This window comes from Sus scrofa, chromosome 6, assembly GCF_000003025.6.
Source record: "Sus scrofa isolate TJ Tabasco breed Duroc chromosome 6, Sscrofa11.1, whole genome shotgun sequence".
Taxonomy (NCBI): Eukaryota; Metazoa; Chordata; class Mammalia; order Artiodactyla; family Suidae; genus Sus; species Sus scrofa.
The window spans coordinates 118,804,516-118,822,624 of record NC_010448.4 but is presented as its reverse complement, the minus strand read 5'-3'; the positions used below and the strand labels follow the sequence as shown (position 1 = coordinate 118,822,624).

At 42.4% G+C, this 18,109-nt stretch overlaps 1 protein-coding gene across 2 annotated transcripts in view; it reads right to left on the bottom strand.

The window, feature by feature from the left end:
• MAPRE2 (microtubule associated protein RP/EB family member 2) overlaps positions 1-5,658 on the bottom strand; it is a 170,796-nt gene extending 165,138 nt beyond the window's left edge. Inside the window, exon 1 of one of the 2 annotated variants that reach the window (XM_021096265.1) lies at positions 5,053-5,658. Coding sequence is in view for 1 of the 2 variants with exons in the window: in XM_005665343.3 (XP_005665400.2) it covers positions 3,510-3,533 (24 nt within the window). In the remaining variant the exon portion in view is untranslated. Of the gene's footprint in view, positions 1-3,509; positions 4,692-5,052 lie in introns of those variants that run through there. The other variant, XM_005665343.3, reaches the window with a different exon arrangement.

The window sequence follows — 18,109 nt, the reverse complement described above, 5'->3', positions numbered from 1 at the left end:
CTTTCAAATACTCTTTCTAGAATCTTAATAGTAATCTGTTCAGCCTTGGGCAGAAGGCAAATAATTTGAATTTCTGGATCATAATCTGATCTACTTTTATTTATTATTTTATTTTTTCTTTTTAGGGCTGCACCCTCAGCACATCGAAGTTCCCAGGCTAGGGATCGAATCAGAGCTACAAACTGCTGGCCTACGCCACAGCCCCAGCAATGCAGGATCTGAGCCACACCTGTGACCTACAACACAGCTCATGGCAAATGCCAGATCCTTAACCCACTGAGCAGGGCCAGGGATCAAACCACATCCTCATGAATACTAGTTGGGTTTTTTACTGCTGAGCCACAATGGGAACTCCTGATCTATTTTTGAATTCAAAACTTCTAACTAAATTGTCCATGGCATATTGTCAGCCTTTAATGATATCAGTGACTAATATGTATATCTGCTTCTTATTTAACCATCACTGCCTTGGTAAACAGCAAGCAATTTACCCTAAACGCATACTTTGGAAGAGGAGTGCTATTTCCCAAAGTAACAAATTTCCACATCATGTTTTAAGTGTATGAAGTGACAGTCAATAGAAAATGTCTAGATCTGAAGAGATCCTCAAGTTATGCATTCATATATCAAAACAAATATGCAGACAAATGCCCCTGTAGGGTGGAGGAAAAGGAACTTTCTACTGCTAATGAGTTGAGGCAAGTGTGACCATGGGCTTGCGGTCCAGGGTGTTTTTCTGCATTTTCTAGAGCTCTGGGAACTATGATGTATCTCAATGTAAATAAGTATTGCAGTGTTTGGGCTCAGAAGTTGGCCATATCACTAATATTCATGTTATTATTAAAAATGTACTGTTTTTGCAAATATACTCAATAGGGAAATAAATATACACAAAAGGGGAATATGAAACAAAACTGTCTTTACTGATTAGTTGACCTCTGTTTGGAAACATTTCTTTTTTCCTCTTCTCTAAAAACTTTGAAAAAAGACTAAGATGTTTTCCTTTTTTTGGCCATACCCATGGCAGGTGGAAGTCCCTGGGCCAGGAATCAAAGCCTTGCCAAGCAGCGACCCAGATCCAAGCCATATCTGCAACCTACACCACCACAGTTCAAGGCAACGCTGGATCCTTAATCCACTGAGTGAGGCCAGGGACGGAACCCTTGTCCTCCTGGATACTAGTCAGGTTAGTTACCGCTGAGCCTCGACAGGAACTCCAGCAGTTTCTGATTAATCTGGATTAGTCCCATTTTTCTAGATTGCATTTTAGCTTATCAGTATCTTATGCCTCCCCCAAAAGGAGCTGAGATTTCAGAAGGGCATTCCCAGTGACTTTTTCCAGCTACACAGAAATGAGAATGGGTTCATTTATGTAATTTTGGCCTTTGGAAATTCTTATTAATATTTATTTTTGCTGGTCTCCAGCAAGGAATATATACAAATTCCCATTTTGAGATATGCTGGCTATTTAAAAGTATGTGTGCTATTTTAAATGTAGGCAGACACTAAAAGTTATTAACCTGCCAATTGTCCTACTCTGTAATAACTCACCTAGCTTAATTAATTCCTTTTGGCATCCACATGATTAAATATGTTTTTTACATAATAATGGGTAGAGAGTGAACATATTTGTGAATTTCACAAGAATGCTTTGCTTGCAAATATTCCCCCTACCTTCAGTACAAACACAAAAGGCCGGTACTACATGTTAAAAGGGCTATAGACATAAAGGCCCTTTTGCAATAACAGAACACCAAGCAGGGTACATAGGTGTTATGAGAGTTTCAAATCAAGTTCGACGGCTGATGAGGAGTTCCCGTACTGGTGCAGTGGAAATGAATCCAACTAGGAACCACATGGTTGCGGATTTGATCCCTGATCTTGCTCAGTGGGTTAAGGATCTGGATTTGCCGTGAGCTGTGGTGTAGGTTGGAGATGTTGCTGTGGCTGTGGTGTAGGATGGCAGCTATAGCTTTGATTAGACCCCTAGCCTGGGAACTTCCACATGCTGCACGTGAGGCCCTAAAAAGACCAAAAAAAAAAAAAAAAAAAAAAAAAAAGAAAAAGAAAAAGAAAAATGAGGAAAGAGGTATAAAAATTAATGTTAATAGTAATAAAAATAAATACTTCATAAACTGTGCACCTCTTTAAACAGGCCATCTTATTGGGATCATGCCTTGAGTATGACTTTTTTTTTAAAGCAAGAAAACTTTGGTTAAAAGCAAACAAAATTTCTCTTAAAATGTTATCTGTAACCATTTCTATTTAAATAAATCCTTTAATCCACCCGAGTGTCATCAGTTATTTCGCTTTTTTTGTATTCAAAATTAATGTACTCCAAAAAAATTAACGTACTGCAAATTCATCTTCTCTACTTGGCATAACTGACATAACCCAAAGCAGTTCATCCTTTTCCAACAGTTTGCATTATATGCCTCCCACCAAGGAAATTGCAAGATGTCTAGCTAGTCGGCTTGTTTCCTCTTCTAACAAGAGAGAGCTTTATAGGAAGGAGGTAGAACAGGGTGTTGGAAAAGAGAGTGGTTCATACAAGCAAACATCCTGATCAGACATTCAAATATCCTTTCAAAGGAGTGGAATAACGCGTGTCATTAAGTTACTCAATGTAATTACTTCCTATTCCTGGGATCCGCCTTGGAGTGTAGCCTGCTGACTCACCCAGCTGCTCCAAGTTAGTTTCTGCTGGGTTTCCCCACTGCCTGCTACACGTGAGTCACCACTGGAATGAAGTTTCTACCAATCTCCTTAACGACCATGCAGAAACCGGCACTGACAGGGAACTTTCCAATAAGAACCAGAAGGATGAGAGGATGAAAACTGATGTGGCAGGGACCACCGCCTGCCAAGCTGCCTGATGACAGTCTCCCCACTATCAAAGGGATTTGTCAGAAGCACCCCAGTTTCAGGGTGGTTTCCTCCACCCACCAAGGTAGTTAAACTGGCATTTTGTCTTGCAATGCTTGCAGCTGCTGGTCACTGAATTCTGCCCTTGCTTCACTAGTTTTCAAATTTGGCTGCACAGTGGAATCACCTGGAAACTCTCTCACACACACACCCCCCACCCCCGCACTACCACCCTAACAGCTAAAACCCCAACCATTGTCTTGCTGTCATCTCAAAACAGTCTAATTTAAAATAGTTGGGATGAGACATGGATGTCAGGATTTTTCCAAGTTCCCCAGGCAGCAAAATTTAGGCACCTTAGCACTGAAGAAGCATTGTCTTCCCATGCAAGTGAAATCTGCCAGTTAAGCTTACCTAGGACCACCATGTGTGCTCGCAAACCTCCTTTCTTGAAGATCTACCTGCAAACCCTAAGTCATATCTTAATTAATTTGACAGTACAGAATACTAGCAAGGCAAGGGACATTTCCAGAAGGGACACTGGCTAGACAATGACCCCCGTCCCCCTCCTCCCTTGCTTGCTAAACTTAGCTAAATTTAGTGCTTAAACGAAGTGTCTCAAACATTGCTATTCTTCCGGTTACCTTTTGATCTCTGTTCTGTTTCATTCCACAGTGTCTCCTTCGGCAAATCTGTAAGGCTCAGGACCTTCAGACTGAAGCAGGTGCTGCTGTGTCAAAGCTGCTGTGTCAAAGCTCAATCGAGACAGAATTGCACGCTTCACCTCGCTGGGACCAAGCTGCCGCCTGGCAATGCGGCCCCAGGGCAGATACTATGCTAATCAAGAAAGTTCTTCCGTCTCCTCGCGGGCGGGCGGGTGCAGGTTTGAACACTTAACCCTTGATTTTACGCGACTGCGCTATAGTGCGTCTAGTGACCTCCTCTTGCCTGGAGGCTCTGGACCACGTTCCATGTTTTTGGCCTAGGAGAGGACGTGCGCAAGTGCTGAAGAAAGCCCGCAGGAGGGGACAGCAGTGTTGGCTGGTGCTGGCGTGAAGGGACGGCTAATGTTCAGAATATTAATTACTCCACGCGCTACTGACCCGGCCGAGGACTTAACAGAAGGGGGCTGGGGGTTAAGACAAAGGCTCCTCCCGATCAAATGGCTGCAGCGCCCCTGCCACCGAGGTTACAGCTCTGCCCCCTGACTGGGCGGCCCTCGGTACGGAACTGGCAAAGTGATTCAAGGGATGACCAACTCTACTGGCCCTTTCGAGGTCTGATAAGTCTGCATTACCGAGAGCTCCTGGTTCGGAGGGGAGGGTCTTTTCTGTGCCCACCCCTCCTGCATGCCCTTTATGAAATATCTGGTCACTGTCCAGCCCTTCTAAGGGTGGGTTGAAGATTTTCTTACGGAAACAAGAGTGGGGAGTCGCTAAGTAGCCCTCTCCCTGCACTCAGGGTGCTCCCTGAAGAAGAACCACTTCAGCTCAGAATAATCTGCTTTCTTTCCACCCCAGCCGGCTTCAGCGTCCCGGGCGCCGGGAGCACAAGCCGGAGCCGGAGTCCAAGTGGGTAGAGGTGAGGCTGGAGGAGAAGCCCGGGGCGCGCGGCAGAGGTCCAAGGTTTGATCCCCAGCCGGCGGGCTCCGATGCGCCGCACTTCCTGATCCGTCCCGAAGCTCGCAGCCCCTGCCAGCGCCCCCAGTTCCCAGTTCCGGGGCCCCAACTCTGGCGCCGCCAGGTCCGCGCGCTGCGGGCGCCCACTCTCAAGACCCCCTCTTTCACCAGCGCCGTGTCCCTGTCCTGGCCAGCTCAGCCCTGACCGCCCCCCCCCCCCCCCGCCACACACACACACACACCCCGGCCCCAGCCAGTCCACTTTGCCTTTGCCAGCGTGGCAGCCCTGATTCCCTCCCTTTTCCTGGGGTGCGCAGTACTGAGGCCCCAAAGAGGCGATGCAGCCTGCAGGAGGGCGGCGGGTGCACACCCGGGGGCCGCGGCGCCAACCCCTGCACAACTTCTTGCGGGGCTCAGAGACCCCCGGTCCCGCGCTCTCCGCCATCGGCGGACTGCACCCCCAGCGGCGGGAGGGGGCGCGGCCAGAGCGGGGCCTGGGAGGTACAGCGCCAGGGCTGGGGGGTCGGGGTGCGCTAGGGCGGTACCGCTTTAAATGCACTTGACTCACCTGCTCCGGCGCTGCCGCCTCCTTCCACTACTGACAGCTGGGGGCTTTGTTTTCTCCACCCACCCGGCCCGCTGCGCTCCGCCCCCACTGCCACACGTGACTCGCCGTCTGCTGTCGCCGCTGCTACTCCGCGGGGCCACCGGACAGCGCGGGGCCCGGGTAACCTCTGCCTGGGGGTGCAAGGAGTAGGTGGGAACAGCCGACGAGAGCCCGGGCAGGTCCGAGGGGACTCGCCAAAGGGTCAGTTGGAAGGTGGAACGCTGGTTAGGGCCCTGGGAAGCCAGGGTGAGTTGGTGACAAGGACTAAAGTGCCAGACAGTGAAAGAAGCTGAGTTGTTGAGCCCCACCCGAGAGGGAGGAGGCCGGCTCGGCTTAGAAAGGAGGCTTGAGGAGGCAACCCCATACCCTGAATTAAGTACCGGTAACTGGGGACCTGCACATCACTGCCTTTGACACCAAGTGTTTGTACTCAGACCTGGGGAACAGTTGATACTGAGGAGCAAACGAGTTCTGTCATGAACATTAGTAATTAAACCATGCCATTCTAAGCTGAACAATATGATAAACAAGGTAATAAATAATAGCAAGTTCTATTGAAGTTTCAAATCTGCTTGTTGGTGCCGATGATATTTGGCTTCTATTTGGAAAATGGAATCCAGGCTGGAGAAGCTAACTCCGGATTATTGATGTGGGCACTTGTCCATTTGGAACAGCGCCTAGTTTTAATGAAATGAATTAAGAAAATGTTCTAGCTTCAAGACGCAGCTCAGTATCTGCTGCTTTTGGAAGTGGTCCTGACCTTTGCTGATCTATAGTGTTTGAAACTGCAAGAACCTGTTATCTGAATCCTTCCTTTTGCCCTGGAGAACAAATATACCTTTGTGCCCCCCCTACACACACCCAATTGCAACACTGGGGAAAGATTGTCCCCATGTCCCTAGCATTCATTAAAGCAAAGTCTGCATAGTGGAATGACTTAGCACTGTGCTTTCCAAACTTTAATGCGCAGAGCTATCACTTGGAGACCTTGTTAAAGCCAAATTCTGATTGAGTGGGCCTTAGGTTGGATCTGAGATTCTGTAGTTTGGCAAACTCTTACGTAACATCAGTGCTGCTGGTTTGAGGTCCACACTTTGAGTAGCAAGGCTCCAAGCACCCTTTAGCAGTGGCCAGCCTATTCTGAGTCCTCACTGCACCACTTAATAGCTTTGTGACCTTGGGAAGTGTCTTGATATTTGAACCACCATTTCTGTAAAATAGGATGATACCAATATCTTGAAGATTAAATGAGAAAACCCATTTAATGTGTGCCTAGCACACACACCTAGGGTTTGACAAGTGTTAGCTGATTAGCTCTTGGGGTCATCTTTGCAGAAGTGAAGCTGGCACGAAGTCCAGCATATTGGCAGGGGGAGTGGTGTGTGAAATGGGCACAGGGGATGAGATAGCCAGCCTGCAAAATAACTACTGTATGCCCAAATCACCTAGCAAGGGCCAAAAGGGTAGAATAAGTTTGTTGCATAAATGAACAACTACGATGAAGAGGAAATCATCCATGTTTAAAAGTTCTGTTTCTTCTGTAAAACTTTAAATCTTGATAGATATTTTTGGGACACTGAATTAAATCATTTTGCTTTTTATTACAGATAATGTCCAGTTGCCTGCTGGATGGGTAATCCATTTTAATATCTGAGTGAATAAATGGACTGTATGGAGTAGTGCATTTTTTATCCTCATTAAAAACCCTGAAATTGAAATTGAAATGAATTTATTAATGAAGATATGGTATTCTTAGCTCTCAAAATGAATGGGTATTTTCATCAAAGTTCTCACATTTCCCTTTCTTGCTTCTCCAGTCTCTGCCTCAATCCTCCCCCCCTCCACCCCCATCATTGTTTCCTAAGACTCATTTCTTGGCTTTTTATTTTTCTCACTTTCTATCATTTCCCTTGGAAATTTTATTCATATCTTATGCTCAGCTTTCAAGTGTGTGGAGATTACTTCTGAATCTATACCCACATTCTTGACCCATGTCCAAGCCCCATTTCTGGATTACCAATTACTTGCTAGGCACTTCCACTGAATTTCCCACTCTCCTAGGAGTTTCGGTGTGTTCTAAATTAAACTCCTCTCTCTTCTCATATAACTGATACCTCCTTGGTAATAAATCAAAGTGATTATTTGCATTGGAAAGCCCTCAGTGCTAATCCAGGGACCTGGCAGGGATATGGCTCACACAGCATGACTGTCCTAGCTACCTTCTGGCTGTTTCCAGATATTTCTGTGAGACTTTCCTTCAACACTGACTGGGGCCAACACACACATAAACATCGCTTACTGGTATAACAGCCACATACGTAGCTGTGGGCTGCTGCATAAATGGTGATCAGGGTGAATTGAGCTGGCGCATCTGTTAGGGCAGGCTGGATCATGCTGCTGTAACAAAAACCACCACAATCTCAGTGGTTTTATACAACAAAAATGAATTTCCTGCTCAATGCAAAGTCTCCAGGGCAGCTTTCAGGTGACTCATCATTCCAGCCTGCCTCATTCCTGTGACCTCTCCATGAGCACCACGGCAAGGGAAGAGAGTATGGAAAACTGGGCACCACACCTTAAATGCTTTCACCAAAGGAAATGACATGGTCACTACCTAACTTTAAGGAGGTATATATATATTTGGAAGGAATAGGAAAGTAGAAATCTTGGGGAGCACGAGTAATGTCTGCTGCAGGGATCTGTTCTATAAGGGAAGGTTAGGCATAAAATTAAGCTGAAAATAGTCTAGTTATAGTAGAGGGTGAGTGTAGATTACCAGTCTGAATAAGGAACCCAGTTGCCTGTGGATCTCTGAAGAAACACCATTGCTGTTACAATGTCTGTACAATATTACTACGTAGAGAGACACTTAAAAGTGAGAAATGCTGCCTCCCTGCCTGTCGGGGTCACTTTATGATTCAGCCAAGGTCAGTTTATTCCAGGCACTGATCATCCAAACTCTCTATCACACAAGAGCTGGGAAATAACTTTCATCTTGATTATACCCTGGGGAACACACCAACCGTGGAATAAGTAAGGTTACGTCAACATAAGCATGTTTGCTAATTTTGCTGACTTTAATGGTCATGCTCTATTCTAGGAATGAATATGTATCCATGAAAAATGAAACATTTCAGCAGGATTAAGCCATCCCATGTTTCTCTTGTGATTGACTGAATTTTGCCGCCTCTAACAAAGAATGTTCTTGTCTTCAGGGAATGTTGAAATGTAGCCCTGAGTATAAACGTCAGCCCATAAGCAAGGGGAAAGGAATCACTCATATCATAGTGAAAAAATAAAATTGTAGTTTTAAATAAGCTTTCAGGCTTCTTTCTCTAAAGAGAAGAGATTCTGTCAAGGAACTTGCCTCCTACATCTCCCAACACTCCATGTGCTTAAAAAAGGTAAAGCACTGATGAATGCTGTAAGCTCTAAAATGCTATACAGATACAGGGTATTAATATGTTGTTGGGCACTGAATAGTGCCTTTTTTTTTTGGCTGTGCCAACAGCATGTGGAAGTTCCTAGGCCAGGGATCAAACCCTGGCCATGGTAATGACCCGAGCTACTCTAGTGACAACACTGGATCTTTAACCTGTTGTGCCAGAAGTGAACTCCTGAATAGTGCCTCTGATTACAATAATTTTATGCTGGAGTTTCCGTCGTGGCTCAGTGGTTAACGAATCCGATTAGGAACCATGAGGTTCCATCCCTGGCCTCACTCAGTGGGTTAAGGATCCAGCTTTGCCGTGAGCTGTGGTGTAGGTCACAGATGCTGCTCAGATCCTGCATTTCTGCGTCTCTGGTGTAGGCCTGCGGCTACAGCTCTGATTAGACCCCTAGCCTGGGAACCTCCATATACTGCAGGTGCAGCCCTAGAAAGGCAAAAAGAAAAAAAAAAAGTTTTTATGCTGTCTCTGCCCACATCCATCAGTAATATCCCTTTTAAAACACCTACCTCTCATAAACCTATTCCCAAATATTTTTTTGTAACACCAAATCTTCCTAAGGCTATATTTTGAAAGCTTCAACTGCATATTTCCACAAATATCTAACATGGGAGATTAAAAAGGAGAGGCAATGTTTATCAATTAATGTTTTAAACTATTTGCTCAAATTCTTTTCATTTTATCTGATTTATTTTCAGCTCTTGCTAAGCTGTAACACTGCTCTAAGTATAAATCCTAACCTCAAGAGATACGCTGCAGTGAACCACTTACAAATGTATCGGTAATACCATGTTAGATGGAGATGGAAGTGTTCATTACCAAGCTATGATAGCATTTATCAAGATGAGTTGTAAAGATGGCACAGGATGACAGCTTCGCGGGGCTCACTGCCTTGTGATGACTCGTGTCTAGTTACAGAGTAAATGTTGGAATAAAAAAACAGCACCTTCAGAGCATTATGTGAGCTCTTGTGAGCAAATATTCGTGAGCTAGCTAAAAAGCATCATTATTTTGAAAGTTAAAGCGGGATCTGAAATGACTGATCGAAGTCCTAATTTCTAGCTATGTCTGCTAGCAAAAACTGCTGCCTCCTTAAGATAATATAGACTAGCAGAGAGAAGATATGCTTATTATATACTATGTATCGGTGGATACATTACAGACTATGTTCAATGTGCATCAAAAGGAGCAAAATGCTACCCTGGCTCATACAAAGCTATTGTAGGATAGAGGCGTCTGATTTTATATCACATTGAAAAAAACTCATACTCAAAGAAATAAATTGGGCATATATATGTCTATATGCATCAATTGTATTCAGTACTTCTATTACACCACATCTTAATGGCAGCAGATATAATTAATTTGTTGGTTGGTAATTATCTCTTAAAGGATGAAGTCTCTGAGGCCAAAAAAATCGTTTTCTGTGGCAGCTCCTTGGAGCCCAAATGGCCTTCAAGGGACCTGAGAGATCAACACCATTTCACCTGGGGATCCCTTGGGAGACAATGCAGCCAGTTTCTCTTAAGTTGAAGGCTAGTTTCTATTTATTAAAGATTATCTTTCCAATTTCACTTTCTTTGCTATTTTCCTATATCCTGTCCATGAATTGTTCAACTAGTGTGAGAATAATAGGTGACTGATTGATTGTGTCTCCTCTGACAGTCTTTGATTCTTTAAAAGAGGTTTGCTCTTTGGCTTTTCTGATTTTAAAATTGCTTTAGTCTTGCTAAGTTGTAATTTCTCCAACAAGGAGTTTTGTGATGCTTTTTACTGGGCAGTCACCATGTTAGATGCCCGTGGTTACCCAAATGCTCTTGGGTCTTAAGGGCCTTAGAGTATAGGGAGACCTGGACTGTGCACAGTGTGGCCTGAGGGGTGTTAAAGGTATGATTGAAATGCTAAGAGAAACCAGACAGTGGGGGAGAACACCAGAGAAGGGCTCACATTTGGGTTGGATCTTGCAGGATGAAGAATGGTGTACCAGAAGAGGATGGTTTGGGGTGAGGCAGACCACTCCAGAGACAGAATGTTGAAAGCCAAGATCTGATCAGATATTGATCAGAAAAATGATCAGAGAATGATGAGGAGTTCAATGTGGTGGCAGGGCCGGTGGTGTGGAATAGGGATGTCAGAGGGGTAGACTAGGAAAGGCCTGGGTGCCTGGGTGAGATGCTTGGATGATGGCCAGTGGTCTCCAAAGTGGGGTGAGAACACACTGGGGTTGTGTGAGATGATACACTGGGGTGTGGGAAGGAAGTGTGAAACCTGCATGTTTATCAGAAAATATGAGAAGGGACTTACAAACATATGGATTGACATTGATACCTTGCTTAGTTTGTATGTCAGACAGACAGGGGCACTTACCAGGTACAGAGAATACTGAGGAAAGGTTGGACTCCACATTAAAGGGGTGTCTCTATTCTTCTTCCTACTCCTGAAAGCCACTACATTGATTAGCATTTTATGTGCACTTGGTTAAGTGGATCTATGTATACTTCTAGCTTGACTAACCTAAGCCTCATGGAATGAATAAATGACTTAAAAAGAGGGAAGAAAAGACTTAAATGTAAGACAAGACACCATCAAACTCCTAGAAGAGAACATGGGCAAAACATTCTCTGACACTAACCTTACGAATGTTTTCTTAGGTCAGTCTCCCAGGGCAACAGAAATAAAAGCAAAGATAAACCAATGGGACCTAATCAAACTGACAAGGTTTTGCACAGCAAAGGAAACCACAAAAAACCAAAGAGGCAACCTACAGGAGAAAATAGTTTCAAATGATGCAACTAATAAGGGCTTAATCTCTAAAATATACAAACAACTTATACAACTCAATGACAAAAAACCCAACAACCCAATGGAAAAATGGGCAAAAGACCTGAACAGACATTTCTTCAAAGAAGATACACAGATGGCCAACAAGCACATGAAAAAAATGCTTAACATCATTGATTATTAGAGAAATGAAAATCAAAACTACAATGAGGTACCACCTCACACCTGTTATAATGGCCATCATTAACAAGTCAACAAATAACAAATACTGGCAAGTATGTAAGGGAACTTTCCTACACTGTTGGTGGGAGTGTAAATTGGTACAACCACTATGGAAAACAGTATGGTGGTACCTCAGCAAATTATACATAGAACTACCACACGACCCAGCTATCCCACTCTTGGGCATGTATTTGGACAAAACTCATTGAAAAAGATACATGTACCCATATGTTCACTGCAGCACTATAGCCAAGACATGGAAACAAACTAAATGTCCATTGACAGATGAATGGATTAGGAAGATGTGGTACATATGCACAGTGGAATACTACTCACCCATAAAAAAGAACAAAATAATGCCATTTACAGCAACATGGATGGAACTAGAGACTCTCATACTAAGTGAAGTAAGTCAGAAAGACAAAAACCACATGATATCACTTATATCTAGAATGTAATATACACCAAAAATGAACCTTTCTACAGAAAAGAAACTCATGGACTTGGAGAATAGACTTGTGGTTGCCAAGGGGGAGGGGAAGGGGAGGGAGTGGTATGGACTGGGAGTTTGGGATTAATAAATACAAACTATTGTGTTTTGAGTAGATAAGCAATGAGATCCTGCTGTATAGCACAGGGAACTATATCTAGTCACTTGTGATAGAACATGATGGAGGATAATATGAGAAAAAGAATATGTATATATGTATGATTGGCTCACTTTTCTGTACAGTAGAAATTGACAGAACACTAAATCAACTACAATGGAAAAAAATAAAAATCATAAAAAAAGAGAGAAGATAATATGAATGATACAAGTGTTAGGGAATTTTCACAAAAGTCTTTGCAAAATTGGTGTTTGTTTTAAAAAATGAGTCTCATAGTCCCATCCAATTATACACTTCCTCTGTTTGCATATGGGGCTTTTTGTGAAATGTATGCTGCAGCTCTGACAGCCATCAAACTAAACACTGAAATAAACTGCACTTAGAACCAGATCTGAAGTTGTTCTATCACAAGGTAATAAGATTTTATAGAAATTATGAAGCATACTAAACCACATTACACTCACTAAATAACGTTTTAGTGATAGGAAAATATTTTCTCCACCATTAATAGAATATAAAATAATGTATATTTCATCTTTATTTCACTCTTAAAATTTCAATTTTATGTTATGTTTTCTTATGTGTACACTAATCCAGTAATTGCATATTCATATTATTTACACATGAATATGTATATGTGAGATGAGAAATGTTGTACTTACAGGAGTGTGAAGGCAGAAGGGAGCCAAAAAAAAAAAAAAAAGTATTAGAGAAAAGGTACCTATGACCAGGTTTGTTTTTAGGAAGATGACCTAGGCAACAGCATGGAATGGAGAATGAGACCAGTTTGCAAGATCAGGGAGAAGGTCCAGAGGAAAGCTGATGATCAAGATGAAAAATGATGATTGTGATGGAGAAATCGCTATAGCATGCGGTCTTCAGTGAAAGTGTGTGTGCGGCGTGTGTGTGTGTGTGTGTGTGCTTGTGAGAGAGAGACAGAGACAGACAGAGAGATTTCCAGGTTTGTAATTTGCTAGTTAGAGTGGATAGTGGAACTGTTACTTGAGATGAAGAAATGGGATATTGAACAAGATGCAGAGTTCAGTTTAGGACATGTTAAGTCCAAGGTGCCCAAAGGATTCCCAGAAGATGACTAGTGGGCTTTTTAAATATAATTCTGAAGCTCGGGAAAGCTTATACAGATTCTACGGTAGCTTTATTTCTCTATCTGTAGCCCTTCCTACAACTGCTGGTTTTAAAAATACTACTTCATCTAAAAACAAATTAACACAACAGTTTAACATTTATAAGTATTTATAATGAAATGAAAATGATTGTCAGACATAAAAAGACAAACATCACAGGATATCACATATGTGGAATCTTAAAAAATGACACAAATGAACTTATTTACAAAACAGAAACAGACTCACAGACTTGAAAAAACAAACTTATGGTTACCAAAGGTTGGGGGGAGGGATGGGTTGGGAGTTTGGGATTGGCATATGCATCCTACTGTGTATGAGATGGATGGTCAATGGGGAACTCTACTCAGTATTCTGTGATAACCCATACAGGAAAAGAATCTGAAAAAGAATGGATATGTGTACATGCATAACTGAAGCACTTTGTTGTATAGCAGAAATTATCACAACATTGTAAATCAACTATACTTCAATAAATCTTTTAAAAATGGAAGAAGAGAGTAAACTTCGTATTTCACTTCATTCCAAGAAACTAAAAAGTGTCATAAATATAGCAAAAGTGATACCAACCCTGGCTGACTTTGCACAAGTTATAAATTTTAAAAAAAATCTAATTAAAATTTTCCATTAAAATGGGGAAAAAAAGAATCAGTTTACTATTGCATAAGAGCAAGACATCATCACTAAACAGAAAATCTTAAAATTTTAATTTGACATTTTGGCGAGTTCTGCATTCTATCTGACTCTGGTGATCTTCCATGTTTACACTTTTTACTATTTTGTTACTTATCAAGTGTTAGTGAGACTTAGCTTATTGTAATATAGTCACTCTCTGGTATCCCCGTTGTGTCTTTGGGGGAGAAGGTGAGCCCTACATCCTTCTGCTTTGCCATCTTGATCTCCCATTGGTCTGTTCCCTGTTCTGTCTTTTCACATGTAAAACCTTGTTGTTCCAACCAGCCATTTTTTTTTTGTACTGTAGAAATTGCGAATGCTTTCTGATAACTGCTGTACATGTCCCTTCTTCAGGAATCATGAACATTGTGAAACCCTGACGTGTTGTCTTCCATCCTCTCCATGTTGTTTATCAACCAAGCTGTCAAAGCATGTTCTTGCTAAGTTACAAGGATGCCTTTCATACAAAAGGTATTTCCCCCAGTTCCTTACCCAGTTCTTACTAAGACTCTGTGGCTAATTTACCAGTTTAATTTTCAAGTTTCATACAATTCTATTTTTAACCTCATAAATAAGATTTTGTAATTAAATGATGCCAAATATGCATTTATTTAAAATTTCAAATTTCTTGTATCATGGCTTTGTGATCTTTTTATTATTTAATACCTCAAGCACTTATGCACTGTCATCTTCATTAAATTGAAATTTATTTTAATCCAGGGACACATCTCTCTCCACTAGAAGGTAAGCCCCACAAGGGCGAGAATTTTGGTCTGTTTTGCTTACTGTTCGATGCCCAGTGTGTTGAACTGTGTCTGGAACATGATATAAATAAATATTTTTTAATGACCCCATGAATACATAAATAAAGGAACAGAATAGATTCATAAACATGTGAATTGGAATTATCTTCCTTTTTTAAAAAAATCTAAATCTTTGTTATCACGTTGCATTATTTATCTGTAATTTTGACACTCCATTTACTCTTTACTTAATTAATTTTGTCACACCCATGACATATGGAGGTTCCCAGGCTAGGGGTCGAATCAGAGCTGTAGCCACTGGCCTATGCCATAGCCATAGCCACGCCAGATCCGAGCGGCATCTTCAGCCTACACCACAGCTCACGGCAATGCAGGATCCTTAACCCACTGAGCAAGGCCAGGGATAAAAGCTTCGTCCTCATGGATACGAGTCAGATTCGTTTCCACTGAGCTATGACAGAAACTCCTCCATTTACTTTCTAAAAAACTCAATTTAGTATAAGTTTATTGTGAGGTAAATACTTTCATACATACCACAATTTTAATCTTTCAGCATCTAGGAGAAAGAGTTTTTTTCAATTTTCTTTCAGCTTACAGATATATGAAAGGCCTCAAATGTACTTTCTGTGATTCTCCCAGCAATACTTAGGTAGGAAGGTTAAATATAGTCTTAACAATAAAACCCAGCAGGAGTTCCCACTGTGGCATAATGGGTTAAGGATCTGGCATTGCTGTGGCTGTGGCATAGGTCACACCTGAGGCTCAGATTCAATTCTTGGCCCAGGAACTTCCATATGCTGTGGTATACAAACAAGACAAAACAAAACAAAACACTGGCATTCATAAGCAATAGTTAACTCTAGAATGTGGCAAAATAGTAAATTAAAATGAAATATATAAAATGTATTAAATAGAACAGGAGACCCAGATATCAGTTTCTTGAAGACAACATCTATCTGTACAGTGAATCTTTAATCATGTGCTACCTTTCAGAGCCTTGTTAAAATTGGATTTGACCACATCCACAAATTAATTCTTGCCATTACTATCGCTGTTTCACAAAATGTTTTTGTTTGTCTCTCTCCATCTAAAGTCTGAGAAAAGTAATTGGAAAAAAGTGCCACTTAATGGCCCCGGAGAAATCCAGCTGCTGGGAGCTGTCTGTGGGCTCTGGGGACTTGGACCAGGCTCTCTGTCAATGAGGGTGAATGGATGGGGAGGGAAATTGCAGTCAGGCCCTGACACTCCCCAATCAACTGTGCTTTGGAGAAATGCCGACGTGGCTGGCCGGGCTGCCGTGTGTTTCTTTGTTCTCCAGGAACGTCTATTCTATTTGCCACTCATGAGCACACATTGCCTTTTCTCTGGTGATGAGGGGTGTGAGTGAGTAAATACAGAATACAGAATATGTTCCTGCCCAGCCTCCACGCAGGCCCACTCATAACTCCTCTCCCTCCTTTTGTTTTCTTTGTTATTTTTGTTTTCTTTCTTATGAAGATCTTAAGATTAAACCAATTTTGGGACAAGTCACAATCATTACTATGTTACTAGAAAACAAATGCATGTGCTTAAAAATGATGATGACATAGGTGCAGGGACCAGGGGTCCATGTCGCTGCCACCGTGACCTTTATACTGGGTGTAGATCTTTGTGGTTGTCTCCAAATAGTGCAATTTTTTGATGCCAGGTCAGACTCACTCTGGCTAAAGGCTGAACTGGCAACATACTCTTTATTCATAACAAACTGTAGCCGGCACCAAGTACAACACCTTTCTTTGTCAAACAAAAAACTGTACATATTTAATGCACACAGCTTGATGAGTCAGGAGATGGGTACATCTGCCAAGAGCAACACTTTTGCTCCTGACCTCCTGAGGCTCAGATCCAGAGGCAGGACCTCACTGGCTTTGCACATCAGGAGAGACGGCTGTGTGTTAAAAGAATAAGATGAAATCATCCCAAGGCCCAGAAACAAAATGTTAAATAGATTATAGTTAAGTTATGTGATAGATTATTTGGTAACTACCAAAAAAAATACTTTAAAATATTCAAGGGCATGGAAAAATGATCATTTTAACATATTAAGGGACAAAAATAAGATTCAAGAGTTCTGAATCTTGTATATCCAGTATGATGTTACTTGAGTAAAATGTTTCCATATGTTTCTTTGCATAGAAAAGTAAATAAATAAAGTTGGAGAAAATATTTTAAAATGGTATTCTCAGGGCAGGGGGACGGTGAGAGAAGGAGAAAGAGAGAGAGATTGATATTAAGGAATTGGTTCCTACAATTGTAGGCTGATTGTGGGGGTTGGCAAGCCCAAACCTTGCAAGCCCGAATTCTATAGCGAAAACCAGAAGGCTGAAGACTCAGGTAAGCACTGATGTTGCATTTTTAAGAATTCCTTCTTCTTGAGAAAACTTCGGTCATTTCCGAGGCCCACCTGCATTATGGAGGGTAATCTACTTCTTTTTTTTTGTTTTTTTAATTTTGCTTTTTAGGGCTGCACCTGCAGCATAGGAAGTTCCCAGGCTACAGGTCGAATCTGAGCGGTAGCTGCCAGCTTACCTCACAGCCACAGCAACTTGGGACCCAAGCTGCGTCTTTGACCTACACCACAGCTCACAGCAACGCTGCCCAGATCTCTGACCCACTGAGGGAGGCCAGGGGTCCAAGCCACATCCTCATGGATTCTAATCAGATTCGTTTCTGCTGCACCACAAAGGGAGCTCCCTGGAGGATAATCTACTTTAATGACATCTTAAAAATACCCTCAAAGCAATATCTAGACTAGTGTTTGGCCAAGCAACTGCGCACCACAGCCTAGCCAATTTGACAGGTAAAATTAACCATTACAGCTTTCAAGCAATACTGCCCCCCCACATCCCCATGCCTGTCTTTTCTGGAAAATAGGCAGATTTTCCCCTTGGGCATTATTCCCTTCCCATGTACTTTTTTCTTTCTTTTTTCTTTGTGTGTGTGTGTGTGTGTGTGTGTGTGTGTGTTTTCTAGAGCTGCACCCACAGCACATGGAGGTTCCCAGGCTAGGGGTCCAATCGGAGCTGTTGCTGCTGGCCTACGCCAGAGCCACAGCAATGCCAGATCCGAGCCGTGTCTGTGACCTACACCACAGCTCAGAGCAACGCTGAATCCTTAACCCACTGAGCAAGGCCAGGGATCGAACCCGAAACCTCATGGTTCCTAGTCGGATGTGTTAACCACTTAGCCATGACATGAACTCCCCATGTACTTTTCATGTACATTTTCATTTTCCCAGCAACAATTACAGCTCAGGTGAAGTGAGATAACTGAGATAATTTCAACAGTACAGGTGAAGTTAAGTGCTTTTTTTTTTGTTGCTTTTTAGGGCTGCA